This window comes from Hyperolius riggenbachi, chromosome 6 (assembly GCF_040937935.1).
Source record: "Hyperolius riggenbachi isolate aHypRig1 chromosome 6, aHypRig1.pri, whole genome shotgun sequence".
Taxonomy (NCBI): domain Eukaryota; kingdom Metazoa; phylum Chordata; class Amphibia; order Anura; family Hyperoliidae; genus Hyperolius; species Hyperolius riggenbachi.
Genome location: NC_090651.1, coordinates 303677384 through 303694407, shown reverse-complemented (window position 1 = coordinate 303694407; position 17024 = coordinate 303677384). Strand labels below are relative to the sequence as shown.

At 46.6% G+C, this 17024-nt stretch overlaps 1 protein-coding gene across 1 annotated transcript in view; it reads right to left on the bottom strand.

Annotated features, from left to right (window-relative positions):
• The window catches only part of TMC4 (transmembrane channel like 4), a 54816-nt gene extending 49450 nt beyond the window's left edge, over window positions 1–5366 (bottom strand). The window contains exon 1 of the mRNA XM_068241224.1: window positions 4993–5366. Coding sequence (XP_068097325.1) covers window positions 4993–5047 — 55 coding nt within the window. The 5' untranslated portion in view covers window positions 5048–5366. The remainder of the gene's footprint in view (window positions 1–4992) is intronic.
• Window positions 5367–17024: the final 11658 nt, after the last annotated feature.

Genomic DNA, 17024 nt, shown 5'->3' with positions numbered 1-17024 from the left:
GCAGCTATGCCCTACAACTCTTCCAGCACAAAGTTGGTGGTTGGTGTTCCTTAAAACTGACCGGGCTATACCATAGATATGTTATTTTTTTGTCTTCCATGTTGGAAGAATGTTTCCATGTTGGAAAGTGGTTGTTTTTGCAATAAAAAAATTTGTTTTTACATACCTCAGTGTGATGAGTAGTTGTTCTTGTGGTGTGACTGCTCTCCTGAACGTGGTATCCTTCTTCCTAAGGTCATCCTTCACCATCTCCAAAAGGGTATCAAACCTGTCAGGAGATGTAAAGGAAGAAGCTGTAAAGTATGTTGTGGGACAAGGTGTTGGGTGGAGGATGGGGGAGGTGTGTTTACAGAGGTTTGGGAGTGTTGTGGAGGGTGGGGGTGTAGTGTATAGCTAGGTATACAGGGGTGTGGGGGTCAGGGTGGTGTGTTTAGCTAGGTATACAGGGATGAGGTGTTGTGGGGGTGAGGGTGGGGTGTTTAGGAATGGTGGGGGTTGGTGTATTTAGGCCTATATACTTACAGGGGAATAGACATCCGAGTGTAGCTGTAGAACTTCTGTGGGTGTCGTCTGAGGTCCCGGTAGAGGGCCTGGAACTCTCCCTTCCTCTGCCTCCTGGCTAGTAGAGGGTGCACCCACCATCTCCTGCGAGGAGCACGCCTTCTCCCCACATAGTAGTAGGTAAACAACAGGAAGGAGAGAATTCCCAGGTAATAAGCGTAAAAAATGACTGGATCCATGGTCCCAACTGCTGTCTCTGTATCCAAGGATGGTCTCCACACGTCCAGCTGTCTCCAACAATGACCCCAGAGCTTCTGCTGACCTCCCAGAACCCCAGGTATTTATACAGGTTGTTATCTCTTTAAGAATCCGGATCCGGACCGCAACCGTGTTCATACCGCACGGAAACCGTATGCAACCGGACCGGATCCGGACCGGATCCGGACAGGAACCGTACGGTTCAGGTCCGATCCGGATCCGGTGCGGTCCGGACATCCGGTGCGGTTTTTGCAAAACCGCAAGTGTGAACGGGGCCTAAGACAGCACCTATTCAGTAAAGAGCCCTTGGGAAAGACACTGCTACCGCCTCTAGAGCACGCCCTAGTGGCTGCAGGTCAAGCGCTGCGAGTCCGACAGGAGAAAAGCACACTATGTTTTTATGTATGTATGTATGTATGTATGTATGTATGTATGTATGTATGTATGTATATATATATATATATGTATATATATATATATATATATACATACACATACACATACACAAAAATGTAGCTGTAGCAACAAATAAACACCAGTGTCCCTGTGCTGCTCTCCATGTACCATATGCAATTCACTTTTTCTCCTGACTTTTCTCCTAGGAGATAATTTTTCATCTTCTCTTTAAAATAACTTTTCAGTACTTTAAAATTGAAAATGTACCTACACAGAGAGGATCTGATCATCGGTGATCTGCAGTATCACCGAAAATACAGATATATACCCGATTATTGATGATCTGCAGTATCACCGATAATCAGATATATCTCTAACCTCTGGACACCTGAGTAATATGAGTGTTTGGTGCAAATGTAACACTTTGAGGAGAGCACCCGTATAGAGGGTGCTAGGCAGTACAAGATACTGCTTAGAGATCAGGTTCCTTCCAAAAGTCTGATGCTTCCCAAGGGGCGGAGCCAGGCGGAGAGTGGGAAGGACCAGAGAGTGAGTGACACCAATAGTGAAGTGTCACTGACAGGTCTGTGAACTATCTTCCAACAGGGAAGATAGTTCTCGAGGTCGGACAGGCCAGGTCGGTAACAGACAGACAGCTTCAGATACAGAGACAGGAGACAGATACGGAATCTTAAGACAAGCAGGGTTCAGCAACAGAGTATCAGATATAGCGAAGTACCAAATCAGAGATCAAGAGAGTGGTCAGGAAAGCAGAAAGTCATAACAGATAATAACAATGCCTAATCTTAGGTGTGAGCTCCGTGATCCTCAGCACCCTGGAACTAGTCTGATATATAACAGAATGGTAATACAGTTCCCTAGTCTTGGGTGTGAGTTCCTTGATCATCTACACCCTGGAACTAGCCTGAACTAATAACAGATTGGTAATACAGTTCCCTAGTCTTGGGTGTGAGTTCCTTGATCATCAACACCCTGGAACTAGTCTGAAGTAATAACAGATAATATCACAGATACTGACAAGGTCTGAGTGCTACCACGTAGTGATCGCAACGCCAGACACCAGAGAAATGACCAGCACCCAGTATATATACACCAGCGCTCTCCAGCGCCTCCCCTAAGTGATGGACCAATGAAACCTGGAGGAATTGTCAGCTGACCGGCTGGATCAGCTGACACCCTTCTGACTGTCCTTCTGAACCTGTGTGGACTATCAGTCCCAGCCACACCAGACATGTTTTGCAATGTACCTGTTGGTTTGAATGCGGGGCCAGCCGCACCGCTGTCAGAGCATGCGGCGGCCTCTCCGCCTTCAACCATACTGCTAGTGGTCGGTCCATGCGTGCAAACCGCCGCGTCGGACGCGGAATCCGCCGCCTTGTTCACTGGGCATGCGGCGGTTTCTCCGCGCTCCGTTAGGCCAGTGGATGCAGGCCCATGCGCGCCAGCTGCTATGTTGGACGCGGAATTAGCCACCTTACTCTGAGTACTCGCGGCGGCTTTTCCGCATTTTCTCACAGTACCAAAAAGTAGGTGAAAAAGTACTGTCAAAATAATTTTGATTGTTTTCTTGCTGGTGGGTTTAAAAGGCATTTTAAAGTTAAAGGACAACTGGAGTGAGAAGTATGTGGAGGCTGCCATATTTGTCTCCTTTTTAAGCAATACCAGTTGCCTGGCTATCCTGCTGATCTTCTGCCTCTAATACTTTTAGGCTGCTTTCACAGTGGGACGTTACAGGCGCACGTTACAGCAGCCTGTAACACAGCCCAACTCACAGTAATGAAAAATCAATGGGCTGTGCACAGTGCCCACGTTGCGTTACAGTGTAATGCTGGACGTTCAAAGAAAGTGCAGCATGCTGTGCGTTATGGGTGGTTTTAGTTGCGTTAGACTGTTTGCACATGCTCAGTAAGGGGAGAGTGGGCTATTGTTCCTAGCCACATGGCTAATTAATATTCACTGCACTGTAGTGTTGTCCAGATCATGAACAATTCAGATCTTTGATCGGGATCTTTTTTTGTGAGTCGAATCATCTGGATCATCACAATGAAGGATTTGGTTCACAGTGGATGTCTGGAAGAAACAGGAACTGCAGCTTCTGTGCACAAGCACAATCTTCCTGCTGCATCTCTCCCTTCCCCATTAGCACCCTCAATGTGCCCTCATTCTCCTACACCTCTCACTCTGCTGCACCCCTGCTTCCTGCTTCCCTAGTAAAATGATTCAAAGATTCTGTTCAAAGATCCGGATCTTTTCAATGATCCGATTCGAATCAACCGAATCATTGAAAAGATCCCGACTTCCCAGGATAGCACCAAGAGCCTCATAACGCGGCTCAATCTGACGTCCAACTTCAACACCACCATGCGTTGCGTTAGGGGCACGTTATGCGACCTTACAACGTCCCCCAAAACGCAACGTCTTGGTGTGAAAGAGGCCTTAGCCATTGACCCTGAATGAGCATGCAGCCGATCAGGTGTTTCTGACATTATCATCATGTCTGGCAAGTTTAGCTGCATGCTTATTTCTGGTGTTATTCAGACACTACTGCAGCCAAATAGATCAGCCGGGCTATCAGGCAACTGGTATTGTTTAAAAGGAAAAAAAATATATGGCAGCCTCCATATTCTTCACTTCAGTCATCCTTTAAGGCTATGGGGACCCTTCCAGCTCCCAATGCCTCTGCACAGGCTGCTCTCCTAGTAGTTATGCCTTTTCTGCTAATAAACAAAAATGAAGGTATTAACATTTGATTCTTATAATGCTAGTGGGCAGTGGCGTAGCTAAGGAGCTGTGGGACCAAATGCAAGTTTTACAATGGGGCCCCCCAAGCACTCTATACATAACAATTGATACGGCGCACCAAAACCTGCCAATGGCAACTACAGTGTCAGAGGTGCAAGAAGGGGATGGGGAGCAGTTTGTTAATGATTACTGCTATTCAAAGTATCTATAGAAGTGATTATTATGAGCACAGGACCAATAGAGAGCTAATTCTGCAGTTGAGGTAGGGCCCCTTGGGACCCCTCTGGCCCATGGGCCCCGATGCGGTCGCAAATTCTGCAACCCCTATTGCTAAGCCCCTGCTAGTGGGTCTAATTTACATCCTACCTTGAGAAAGGCTTGTAAATTTCACTTACCTGAACAACTGACTTGGTAGGGGTAATTAAATGCAGGTGACATACTGAATAAATCTAAAGGTCATTCACTTATAAATGGCCATCAGATGTGACTAACTGACACAGTAGATCTCAGATCAAATTTTACAGATCTATCTGATCTCTGCCACACACTAGGAACAGATTTTTTTAAATATATTTCAGTATGGAATCTATTAAAATCTATTGAATCATAGCATTGCACTGATCAATCTATAAATCTATTGAATCATAGCATTGCACTGATCAATCTATAAATCTATTGAATCATAGCATTGCACTGATCAATCTATTGATCTTCCACCAGCGTAGAGCTGCCACCAATCGATATTTTCCATCCAGAGCAATTGACTGATCTAAAAAATCGATCAGGCTGCCCGCTGCACTTATTTCTAGTAGATTAAATCAAAGTGATTGAATTGGCCAGATATTAACAGGAAAAATCCTTAAGTGTATGTCTTTATGTGTGTCAGATTTTGAGAATTTACTTGTTGTACCTGACCCTTTTATTTGTACCTAGCGATAGCATCTACAATAGATTTGGGTGGAATTCAGAGAGGGCAACCAAACTGACTAGGTAATCACCTAAGTGAAAATGAAATTCTCTGCAGTGATGTAGCTCCACCAAATCACAGATTAACAAATCAAAAAGTTGCCTTACCTGACTCCAAGGGGTGAATTCTATCCCCACCGAATCCAATTTCTACACGGTGCATCTTCTGAGATTCTACTAATATTCAGCTTGGATAATGTATGCCCGACAGAGATAAATGTATTTCCCCCAGCCAGCACTTTGTAGAAAAGTTCCAAACAAGGAAGTTCAGATGAGGAAAGTTTGTCACCGGAGTGATAATGCAGCTGGTTAATGATTTGTTGCTGGCATTTATGTTGACTATAAAACAGGAGTGGCCCATTTTACAGTCCAAGCAGAGAAGATTGGATGACAGTTCATTCAAAAGAGATGTAAATGAAGAGGTTTGGCAACAGTAAACAAAAGCTGCCAAACAAGCAAATCACAAGTACGACAGGCTGTTGTGGTGCTTGGGTTAAAAGACAAAAGCCAGATTATACGTTATTCTTAATTAGCTCAAGAGGTTTGCTTTCTTCTCTTTGTAATATTTTAACCAACATAACTTGTGTTGCGCAGGTAGCGTAACTTGCGTTTCGCAGGTAGCGTAACTTGCGTTATGTATACAATGCACAGCTTGCATTTTGCACATTATGCCACAGTTAGGTCCATAAATATTTGGACAGAGACATCTTTTTCTAATTTTGGCTCTGTACATTACCACAATGAATTTTAAATAAAACAATTCAGATGCAGTTGAAGTGCAGACCTTCCGCTTTAATCCAGTAGAGTGAAAAAAATGATTGTTTAAAAATATGTTTTAGTTGCCACATATTGTTATGCACATTCCCTTCATTTCCTGTGCTTAAAAGTAATTAGACAAGGGTATTTCATGGGCAGGTCTGTCGTTATTATCAATGGAGCAGATAAAAGGCCTGTAGTTGACTTGAGGTGTGGTGCTTGCATGTGGAAGATTTTACTGTGAACAGACAACGTGGTCAAAGGAGCTCTCCATGCAGATGAAAGGGGCCATTCTAAAGCTGTGAAAACAGAAAAAAAATCTGAGAAATTGCTACAATGTAACGAGTTTCAAAATCTACAGTTTGGTACATCCTGAGAAAGAAAGCAAGAGCTGGTGAACTCAGAAACGCAAAAAGACCTGGACATCCACAGAAAGTGGTTGATGATCATGGAATCATTTCCATGGTGAATAGAAAGCATTTCACAACAGCCAACCAAGTGAACAACCACTCCAGGGGGTAGGCATATTGATATCCAAGTCTACCATAAAGAGAAGACTGTCACTGCATGAAAGTAAATACAGAGGGTGCACTGCAAGATGCAAGTCACTTATAAACCTTCAAGAATAGAAAGGCTAGATTGGACTTTGTTAAATAATATCTAAAAAAGCCAGCACAGTTCTGAAAAAAACATTCTTTGAACAGATGAAACCAACATTAACCTCTACCAGAACAATGGCAAGAAAAACATTTGGAGAAGGTGTGGAACAGTTCATTATCCAAATCATACCACATCAACTGTAAAACACGGTGGAGACAGTGTGATGGCTTGGGCATGCATGGCTGCCAGTGGCACTGAGACACTGGTATTTGATGATGTGACACAGGACAGAAGTAGCCAAATTACTTCTGAGGTGATCAGAGATATACGGTCATCTCAAATCCAGCTAAATGCAGTCAAATTGATTGGGCAGCGTTTCTTCATAGAGAAATACTGTATACACAGCAGGCACACAGAAAGACACAGACCCAGCCACATACACACAGCCTCTCTCTCCTACCCTGGCTGCCTCCACATGCTAGCTGTCATCTTCCTGACGGAGGAGACAGCAGGAGGGGTGGAACTACATTCTGCCTGCATGTGCACCTCCTCTCCCCATCTGCTGCATTTGAAAATAACTACAGAGGTGATGGAGTGATAACACAACACTCTCACTGTGAAAACCTATCACTACACCTTAGTAAGGCAAGCTTCTTTAGTGAATTAACACTTAAACTACAGATCGATGTGTGGTGATAAGTTTTCACTTGCCTTATCACCAGCATGATCTCAGTGAATTGAGGCCATTGACTGTTATGTGCTTCACCAATAAAATGTATTAGATCCCTTTTCATGTTCATCATGGAGGTAAAGCAGGCCATACACTGGCTCGATTCACGGCCGTTTCGACAGCAGATCCGATCCTGGGATCGGATCTGCTGCCAATCGCTTGCGCTAAACGCACCCGCCGATCCGATTCCCTCCCGAAATCGGATCGGACCGTCGATCGCGCCGTGCGGGAAATTACCCTCGATCGCCCGGCGGTAGGAGCGCGTCGCTTGCGGCGTACGATTCGGGCCCGATCCGAGCATGTATACATTACCTGAAGCTGGCTCCGGGGTCCTCTTCTCCTCGCTGCACCGCATTTCCGCATGTCCCAGTGTACGCTTATACTTCCTGTGTCACTCCGGTGACCAGGAAGTTGAAATAGAGGGCGCTCTATTTGAACTTCCTGGTCACGGAGTAACACAGGAAGCGCCGGGATGGAGCAAGAACAGCGGTGCGGTGCAGTGCGGAGAAGACGCCCGGGAGCCAGCCTCAGGTAATGTATACGGGGGGGGGGGGGACAGGCGGCAGGAGCAGCTGAACAGATTGTGATCGGTTTCAGGCTGAAATCGATTCACAATCTGTTTGCAGTAAAGGCAGCCATACGATCCCTATCTGATCAGATTCGATCAGATAGGGATCTGTCAGCTGGTCGATCTAATGGCACATCGACCAGTGTATGGCCACCTTTAGCCAAGCACTTGGGGGTTGGTTCTGTTAGCAGTTTTTCCACAGCTGCCATCCTTAACCCTTTCTGGACAGCACCCTCTGCCCCCTTAAGGACCAGAGGGTGCTGGTCCAGCAAACCGCCGCTTCCCGACGAATCGCCACAAGTTACAGTCGCTCCCGCCGGACACGCCGCTCTGTCCCCGCCGCAGGCTGCTCTCTCTGCCGTCACTATGACGGCAGAACGCTGTGCGCCGGTCAGGAGCCGCTTCCATTGGCTCCAATAGGAACGGCTTACATGAATGACAGGGCCAGGAGCCAATGAAAACGGCTCCTTCCCGGCTCACAGTGTTCTGCTGTCATAGAGGCGGCAGGGCATCACATTGAGGCGGGGGCAGAGCGGACCGAGCGACGGGGACGGGCGGGGGCGGGCGGTCAATGGGACGTAGAGCTTACGTCCGGTCAGGACCGCAGCGCCCCCTGCCCGCCGTAGATTTATACTCGCTCGGTCCGCAGGTAGTTAAAGAGACTCTGTAACAAAAAAGTCCAGCGCTTTCTCCCCCAAAGCGTCCCGGAATCCTCCACCGCCGATAAATTTACCTTCCCAGGCTCCAGTGGGTGATGCTGTTGCAGCTCTCAGCACGGAGATAGGCGGAAATAGCCGATCTCCGTCGGGTCCGCTCTGCAGGCGCAGGAGACTTGCGCCTGTGCAGTAGAGCGGACCAACAGCGATCGGCTATTTATTCCCATCTCCGAACGGGGAGTCGATACTGCGCCTGTGCTGGAGGCGGGAAGGTAAATATTTACATCCCTGCTATTCGGAGGGGCACAGCGAGATACCGCTGTGGGACACAGGAGGACGGGGAAGCCTCGATCGGATCCGGAGGCTTCCCCCACCCGAGGTGAGTAACCCCAGGTGCCAATTTATAATACAATCTTAATAGTACAATTTGACCACTTCTATGTTATATAAGGGACTAGCTAAAGTATCCAATCAAAAGTATATTCACTCAGTTTATCCTTCTACCACATAGATTTGATAAGATTGTACAATAAAAAGATTGTATGATTGATGGGTACCTTTAAATGGTATGGTTGTCATTCCGGAAGTATTTGGCCAGCATAGCCAGTGTTTTCATCATCTGCCAGTAATTTATTCACAGCGGTGCTCTGACCCTTCTGTGGGACTAAACAGTTCTGCTTGGGGTCTTTTCAGGACTAAGCAGAGCAGGAACACAGCCCCCCACCATCTTCCGCACACTGAGGCTATCATAACAATAACAATAGATGATGCAAAGGGACATATGCTGAAGCCCCATAACCCAAGACTTCCATTATAATATGTGCCAACGGCTGGCACAGAGTATTCGCTGCACCGCTGAAGACGGTCGACAGGAGCCAGGCAGGTGAGTATCTGTCTGTATTTTTCTTACAGGTACATAGACCTTTTTTTTACTACATAAATATGCAAGGAAGCTCTGCCTGACAGGGGCGTAGCAATAGGGGGTGCAGAGGTTGCGACCGCATCAGGGCCCTTGGGCCAGAGGGGCCCTCCCTCAACTGCAGAATTAGCTCTCTATTGGTCCTGTACTCATAATAATGACTTCTATAGATACTTTGAATACTAATAATCATTAACAAACTGCTCCCCATCCCCTTCTTGTACCTCTGACACTGTAGTTGCAATTGGCAGGTTTTGGTGCGCCATATCAATTGTTATGTATAGAGTGCTTAGGGGCCCCAATGTAAAACTTGCATCTGGGCCCACACCTCCTTAGCTACGCCACTGCTGCCTGATAATTTTTCTGGTGAAGGTCTAGGTTTTGCATGTAAACGGCCGCTCGTTCGAGCGGCCTTTCCATGCCAGTTCACGGAGGGTGTCTCTGTGAACAGTGTGCGAGCCGCCGTGTGGCCGGAGGGGGCTTTGAAGAGCCCCCCCCGGCCACACGGAGCGGCGGCGATCAGACCCCCCCAGCAGGTCATCCCCCTAGTGGGTAAAAAAGGGAAAAGGGGTGGTGGGGGGGGGGGGGGGGGAGTCTGATCGCCCTGCCTTGCACACGATCTGCGCTGCGGGCTGGAGAGCCCACGCAGCGCAGATCACACAGAACAGCCCCAGTCCTTAAGTGGTTAATTATGGGTAGGGGTAAGTGGGTGGGGGGTATTCTGCCTAATTTATTTGCGGTGATTTTATGATCTTCCAGTTGCAAGAAAGTCAGACGTGAGGGTTCTCAGCTGGGAACACTTGGGGCAAGTGGGTGTCTAGCTGAATACGCAGTTTATCCAGAAAAATCCTGAAATTGGCATCTGACATTCTCATATTTTTTGTAGACCTCTGGCTTGTTTTCTACAAGTTCCTCCAGAAATACGGCTTTGTTTGTTCTGAAGCCAGGACTTTGCCTGCACACTCGCTTTGTTCTCCTCATGTACCGTATAGCATCATAGCCATTAGGTGATGTTTCCTCTGCCCGTATAGAAGCATGTTGCAAGCACATACTGGAGTCTTGTTCATATGATCCCTTAAAGTGGGCTGGATTTAAGCGTATGCTGGAGAGCTGGGTTTTCAATAAAAAAAAAAAAATGCATCCAACAGACATTCCATATCTAAAGCTGATCATATACTGTATTTGTAAAGTGTTTTAGCAATTTTAATTTGATATTCAGCTAACCTGAAGTATCAAACTGAATAGAATATCCATCATAACGTGAGTTGTGCACTGCATTACTCAGGGGCAAACCCAGGATTTTCAAAGGGGGGGGGGAAGGGGGGGGGTCGATTACTAAAAGGTCTCCTTAGCCACGCACAATACAGTATAATAATATTGTAGGACATCATGCTGGGTGAGATTTCCCATCCGACAATTATTTCCTAAATGTCGGACCTGCTCCCAATTGACAACGGAATCGATCAGGAGCAGTTTGGATACAGATAATAATGAGGACAGCCGACATTGGTAGTGAAGAGGAAAGTGAAGCATTCACACAGCACGGCACAGGGCTGTGGTCATACGTGACTCTGTTAAGTTCCCCAGAGCTGCTCCATGCTCTGTACACACACTCATGGGCAAACCCAGGAATTTCAAGGGGGGGGGGGGGGTGTTACTGAAAGGTATCCCTCAGCCATGCACAATACAGTATAAACACTATGGTAGGACATCATGCTGGGTACACAATGTCATTTCCCATCCGACTGACAGGATCTGACAATTATTCCCTAAATATCCGATCTGCTCCCGATCGACAATGGGATCGATCAGGAGCAGTTTGGATACAGACAGCAAAAAATGGTAGTGAAGAGGACAGTGAAGCATTCATAAAACAGGGCACAGGGCTGTGCTCATACTCTTAAGTTCCCCAGAGCTGCTCCATGCTCTGTACACATGCTGCTGCCACATACAAAGTCAACTGTAGCAGGGAAAGAACTGGCTGCAGGATACCTGCAGATATTCTGGTGTCTCAACTTGTGCCTGTCCCCAGACACTGCACTGGCCCTGGTCTGAGGGGGGATTCTGGGCAGCTGTAATTCCCCCTGCGTTTGCCTATGTTACTTGCCTAAATACACGATGTCTGCGCTCTACAATTTTACTGGGACTTCGTGAATCCACTCCATTGTGTCTTAAAGAGAACCTGACGGCTGCCATGTTTATTTCTTTTTAAACACTATGCCTGGCGTCCTGCTGATCATTATGGCATCAGTAGTGTCTTAATCACCCTCCCGAAACAACCATGCAGCTATTCTTATCTAATTACATATCAGCCTCTATTTCCCTCTTACTTCAGGTTCCCTTTAAATCTTTTTAAATAATTTGGCCCTCAACTTAGGGCTCTTTTCCACTATGAAATGTGTTTGTGATCGCAATTGCATTTCAATTTCCACCATGCGATTGAGCTACTACACTCATAGTACAGCTCAATCGCATCCAAAACGCGGCATGACGATTGCGTTTTGACCAAAATCGCATCACAATCGGATCGCACTAATGGAAATTGCTGCTGCAGTTTCCATTAGTTTAATGTACCTTGCGATCATAATCAAATCGCAAATCGCAGGGTAGTGGAAAAAGGCCCTTAGACAGACTTAGATTTTGGCCCCTTATGTGATTGAATTTGACATCACTGATTTACACCATCCATGACTTCTGATTAGACACACCAACAGCTCATGTGTAGCATGCGTAACTGTCAGGCAATAATCTCCACTCCTGAGAAAACAGCAAAAATCATATTTTAGCATAGCACGCTGTGGTAATATCTTGGGCCTTATTCAATTCCCTTTTTCTCCTAGGTGATTATCAATAAAATACAGTTTAAAGAGACTCTGAAGCGAGTCTAAATGTACTATTTTAACATGCAGCCATGTAAAGAACTATAACCCCAGCTAAAATGCCGCTATCCCGCGGCAAAAAGAGGGGTTAATACCCCCCTGCAAAATCCACAATTTCTTGGTCATGGATTTTGCTCTTCCTAGAGGCAGAGCTATGAGCTGTAGCCCTGCTTCCATGCGTGTCAATCAGCGCACGGATCTCCGCCACTCCCCCGGCCCCTCTCTATGAAGGAAGATTGAAAGGGGCGGGGAGAGGCGGCGATCAGCGGGGATTGACGCACTGAGAGGCCGAGCTACAGGGCTTAGCTCTGCCTCTTCAAGAAACGCTCCCCACCACGTTTTGCCGTGGGATAGCGGCGTTTTAGCTGGGGTTATAGTTCTTTACACGGCTGCATGTTAAAAAAGTAAATATAGACTCGCTTCAGAGTCTCTTTAAGACACCAGCAAGCAAGAAAATGCTAAGAAAGATTTAGACCAGGGGTCAGGAACCTTTTTGGCTGAGAGAGCCATAAATGCCACATATTTAACATGTATTTCCATGAGAGCCATACAATATGTTTCAAACAGGGACAGTGCACATGGGCAGCAGAGGGCTCACGTTCTTGTTGCCATGGTGAGTGATGTGTATATAGATGATCCGCCAAGCAGCGAAAGTGTCAGACACGTCTTCAGCTTCTCTTGGGTTTCAGCAACATCAGCAATATCCCCTAGAGCCAGACAGGAGAAATACAGACTAACAGCTTAGCTGACTTGGGTGTCGATTCACTTTATAGGACGAGATCACCGCACTTTGGCCCAATAGGCTGCCTGTCAAGTGACAGGAAGCCTATTGGACTGATCAAAGTGCGGGAATCTCGTCCTATAAAGTCACTGGACCTGACGGGGTCCAGAGTGGAACAATTGGAGCAGCTGTTCGTTTTGGGGGGGACGGAGGGAGGACGAGTAAATTAGTAGTAGTGCACACTACAGCAGTAGCGTGCCTACTTTGGAAATGTTACTTGCACTGCTACACTAAGCTGCGCTGCTTGTGCCGTGTAGCTTAGCGAATCAACCCCTACTGATTTGTCTGTGAGCCAGATGTAGCCACCAAGGCCTCATCTGGCTCCCGAGCCATAGGTTCCCTACCCCTGATTTAGACAGTACTTTTTCACCAATTTTTGGGTAATTTTTTATTTGCGTGAGTGCTGAAAAGTTATTTTATACAGAAGATGAAAAATATTGTCTAGGAGAAGTTAATTACATATGGCCCCTTGAGTCTAAATAGTGTCCACCATCCTATCATGCTCCAAATTTGTTGGTTTGAATTGATTCTATTATACACCAAGATGGCTTATCGGTTTTGCTGTATACATCAATTACTGATTTCTAATAATTCTTTGTTTTTGTTTTTTTTAAAAAAGGTCCAGATACTTCTCTAGTATTGATTTGACATACAGTATATTTGCTTTAGGAAGGATCATTGTCAATCCAACATGGACCAGTTTTGTCCCAAATACACTATTAGGGCCTGTTTCCACTACATACAGATTGGATGCAGAAAAACTGACTCCAATGAATGCCTATGGGAAAATCTGCATCAGAAAAATCGCATGAAACAGGCCCATAGGCATTCATTAGAGTCAGTTTTTCTGCATCCATTCTGCGTTTACTGAAATTAACCAGTAAAAAACGTTTACTGAATTATACTCCAAGTGAACTTGATACTTTCTACTATAGACTTGGATGGTGTAGCGACCATCATGGTATAACCTGCTTTGATCCTCCCCCTTTATTATGATCTGCAAAACGCTAGAGGTTTTTGAAGCAGATTTCAGAGCGATTCTAGGCATGTTTAGAGATTTCACTTTCATTAGCCAAACTGTTTTCCCCCTGCAAGCGTTTTAAAGAATGCTCCAGAACCGCTCTGGTGTGCACCAGCCCTTAGAGGTGGGCCTTGAAAGCTATAGCCAGAGGGGCAGCTTGCTCCGATGCTCCATGTTCTTCTCCTGCTCCCTCCATGATACTTTCGGGCTCTGAAGATGTCACTTCCTCCTCCAGTCCTTTTAAAATCAGGAATGATAACCAGAAAGAGAACCACACCTACCCATTTGTAAAACTTTAATAACTTGTTGGCAATGCATACAATTATACTCGCTTACAAGAGTGTACATCTCTCAATGCTCCACCCAGAGACCATTATCGTGTGATGGTAGCCCAAGACAATTCAGGCTACTCCAGATTGTATTCCTACTGAATAGGTAAGATCAGTGAGATTCAAAGAATTCTAAGTTCATGAAGGATTATGAAAATTTTGTATGCAGCTTGAAAATTGGACCAGTCAAATCTGGCTAAGGTGGAATTCGATTGGTCCATGTTAGGGGGCCCATACACCTAACGATTTTCCCACCGATATACAGCAGATTCATTCACTGTGATCGAATTTGCTGTGAAATCGTTGCGCAAACGCTGACCGATCGATCGATTTCTGTCCGGAATCGATCGTTCCCATCGATCCGTCCGTGCAGAAGAGTTCGCTCGATTGCCGGCGGGTCGAGAGTGCGTCGATAGTGGCGTTCGAACGTCTGACCGACGCTAGCGGCAATACATTACCTGCTCCGCTGGCGCGTATCCCCACTGTCACCGCTGCTCCTTCTCCGCTGGGTTCCGGCAGGCTTCACTTCTTCCTGTCCCGACAGGAAGTTTAAACAGTAGAGCGCCCTTAACTGTTTAAACTTCCCCGGACAGGAAGTGAAGCTGGAGCCGAGCGCGGAGAAGACAGCGGAGACCGGGGGAGTGGCGCCGGCCAGATCAGATAATGTGTAGCTGGCGGGGGGCGGCGGCGGCAGCTTCACAGTTGATTCACAATCTGTTTGCAGTAAAGGCAGCCATACGATCCCTCTCTGATCAGATTCGATCAGAGAGGGATCTGTCAGCTGGTCGATCTGATGGCAAATCGACCAGAGTATGGCCACCTTTAGAGATGTATAAATTTTAATACTCATTAACCCAGCTATTTTCAACCGGGGTTCCGTGAGACTCCTCCAGGGGTTCCGCAGCATTTTTGCGGGACAAAATAGTCCCGCTTCCCCATTTACGTGGATGCTCTATTGATGCGTCCAATAGTTCCACTTCCTTAGTCATGGACGCTCTTTTGATGCGTCCGGTGGATTGATCTAATCCGCAGCGCATCTCCCTGCTCTCCTATTGGGCTGCTTAACCTCCTTGCCGGTTCAATTCCTCCGGCAAGGAGGCAGCGCAGGAGGTTTTTTTTTTTTTTTTTTTAAATCATGTAGCGAGCCGAGGGCTCGCTACATGATAGCCGCTGAGCGGCGGCATCCCCCCACCCACTCCGATCGCCTTCGGCGATCAGAGTATGCAGGAAATCCCGTTGAGAACGGGATTTCCTGCAGGGCTTCCCCGGTCGCCATGGCGACGGGGCGGGATGACGTCACCGACGTCATGGGGAATCCCGATCCGCCCCTCAACGCTGCCTGGCACTGATTGGCCAGGCAGCGCAGGGGTCTGGGGCGGGGGGGAGCGGCTCGGCGTGGCGGAGCGGCGGCGATCGGAAGTTACAAGCAGCTAGCAAAGTGCTAGCTGCTTGTAACAAAAAAAAAAAAATTATGCAAATCGGCCCAGCGGGGCCTGAGCAATCCTCCTGCGCAGGTTACCCCGAACTGAATTCGGGATAACCAGCAAGGAGGTTAAGTGCCCATCATAATTCAAACAGTAGGCGGAGAGCGAGCGAGTGTGCGGCAAGTGTGGAGGAGACAAGTCCGGGCCGAGGAAGTGACGATGAGCAGCACGGAGAAGACCAGGGCAGTGACAGACGGTGAGTATATTCCCCCTTCTCCTGCTGAGTACCAATGGGCACCAAGCACTGAGCACCGAGGACAGTATATTTTTTGAGGGGGAGATAGCCAGGCATGTGCTGTGTTGGGGGCAGTCACTGCAGTCCATTCACCTGCAGCTCATTCTCATTTCCAGCTAGGATGTGGCCTACCTACCTACCTAGCTATCTACCCACCCACCCATCCACAACCAGTCATGCAGGGGTTAGGTAATTAGTGGCATTCTTATGTGAGGTGATTGCTACACTGTGGGGTCATTGTTGCACTTCATATTTTGGGACACTGCTGCACCGTGGAGTAATTGTAATGTGGGATGATTGCTGCACTGTGGGGTAATTGTGGCCATTCTAATGTAGGGTGATTCATGTGCTGTGGGGTAATTGTTGCATTTCATTTTTGGGGTCATTTTTTGCACTGTGAAGTAATTGTTACATTTAATATTTGGGTGTTAAGGTGGCCATACACTTATAGATTTGCAGCAGATTCGACCATCAGATAGATTTCTGGCAGATGCCTGTCAAGTCCAATCTGGTAGGAATCTGATGTGTGCCACACACTAGGAACATATTTCCAATACATTTCACAATGAAATCTATTGGAATCAATCCAAATGCATTATTGGACCATTAGATCCAATGCAACTCTATGGGCCATCGATCTGCTGCCAGCAGCAGATCGACCTAGATTTTCCATCCCGTCAGATCAAATCAATCGAATGGGGAATTTGATAGAATCGATTTCTGATCAATCGATTCTATAGAATCGATCGCTGAAATCAACCAGTGTATGGGCCCCTTTTTTACTGATTTGATGCATGCAGGCTTTGTATTAAAGTCTATGTCCAGTCTCCACTACACACACACACACACACACGTTATGCAGCTGACCACTGTGAACCTGGCCTATGTGTGAAACTCTACATGCCCTGCAGCTTCTAGTGTTATGTACAATGACTGCATTTGCTGGATTGCTTTTTTCTGTTCTGGGGAACACTAGGTTATATTGGCAAACACTCCCTATGAAGATATGGAGGCCCATTTGTATCCAAATCACCCTGTTAACCAGACAAGTCTGATAAGGTGGGAAGGGCCAGGATAGAGGAATAAGGAAAGTAAAAATATATAACAGAATGAAAATAAGCAAAGCACATCAAATGTCCGGGCAAAAAAAAAAAAAAAGTGGAAGAAAAAGCCAAAGAAAAA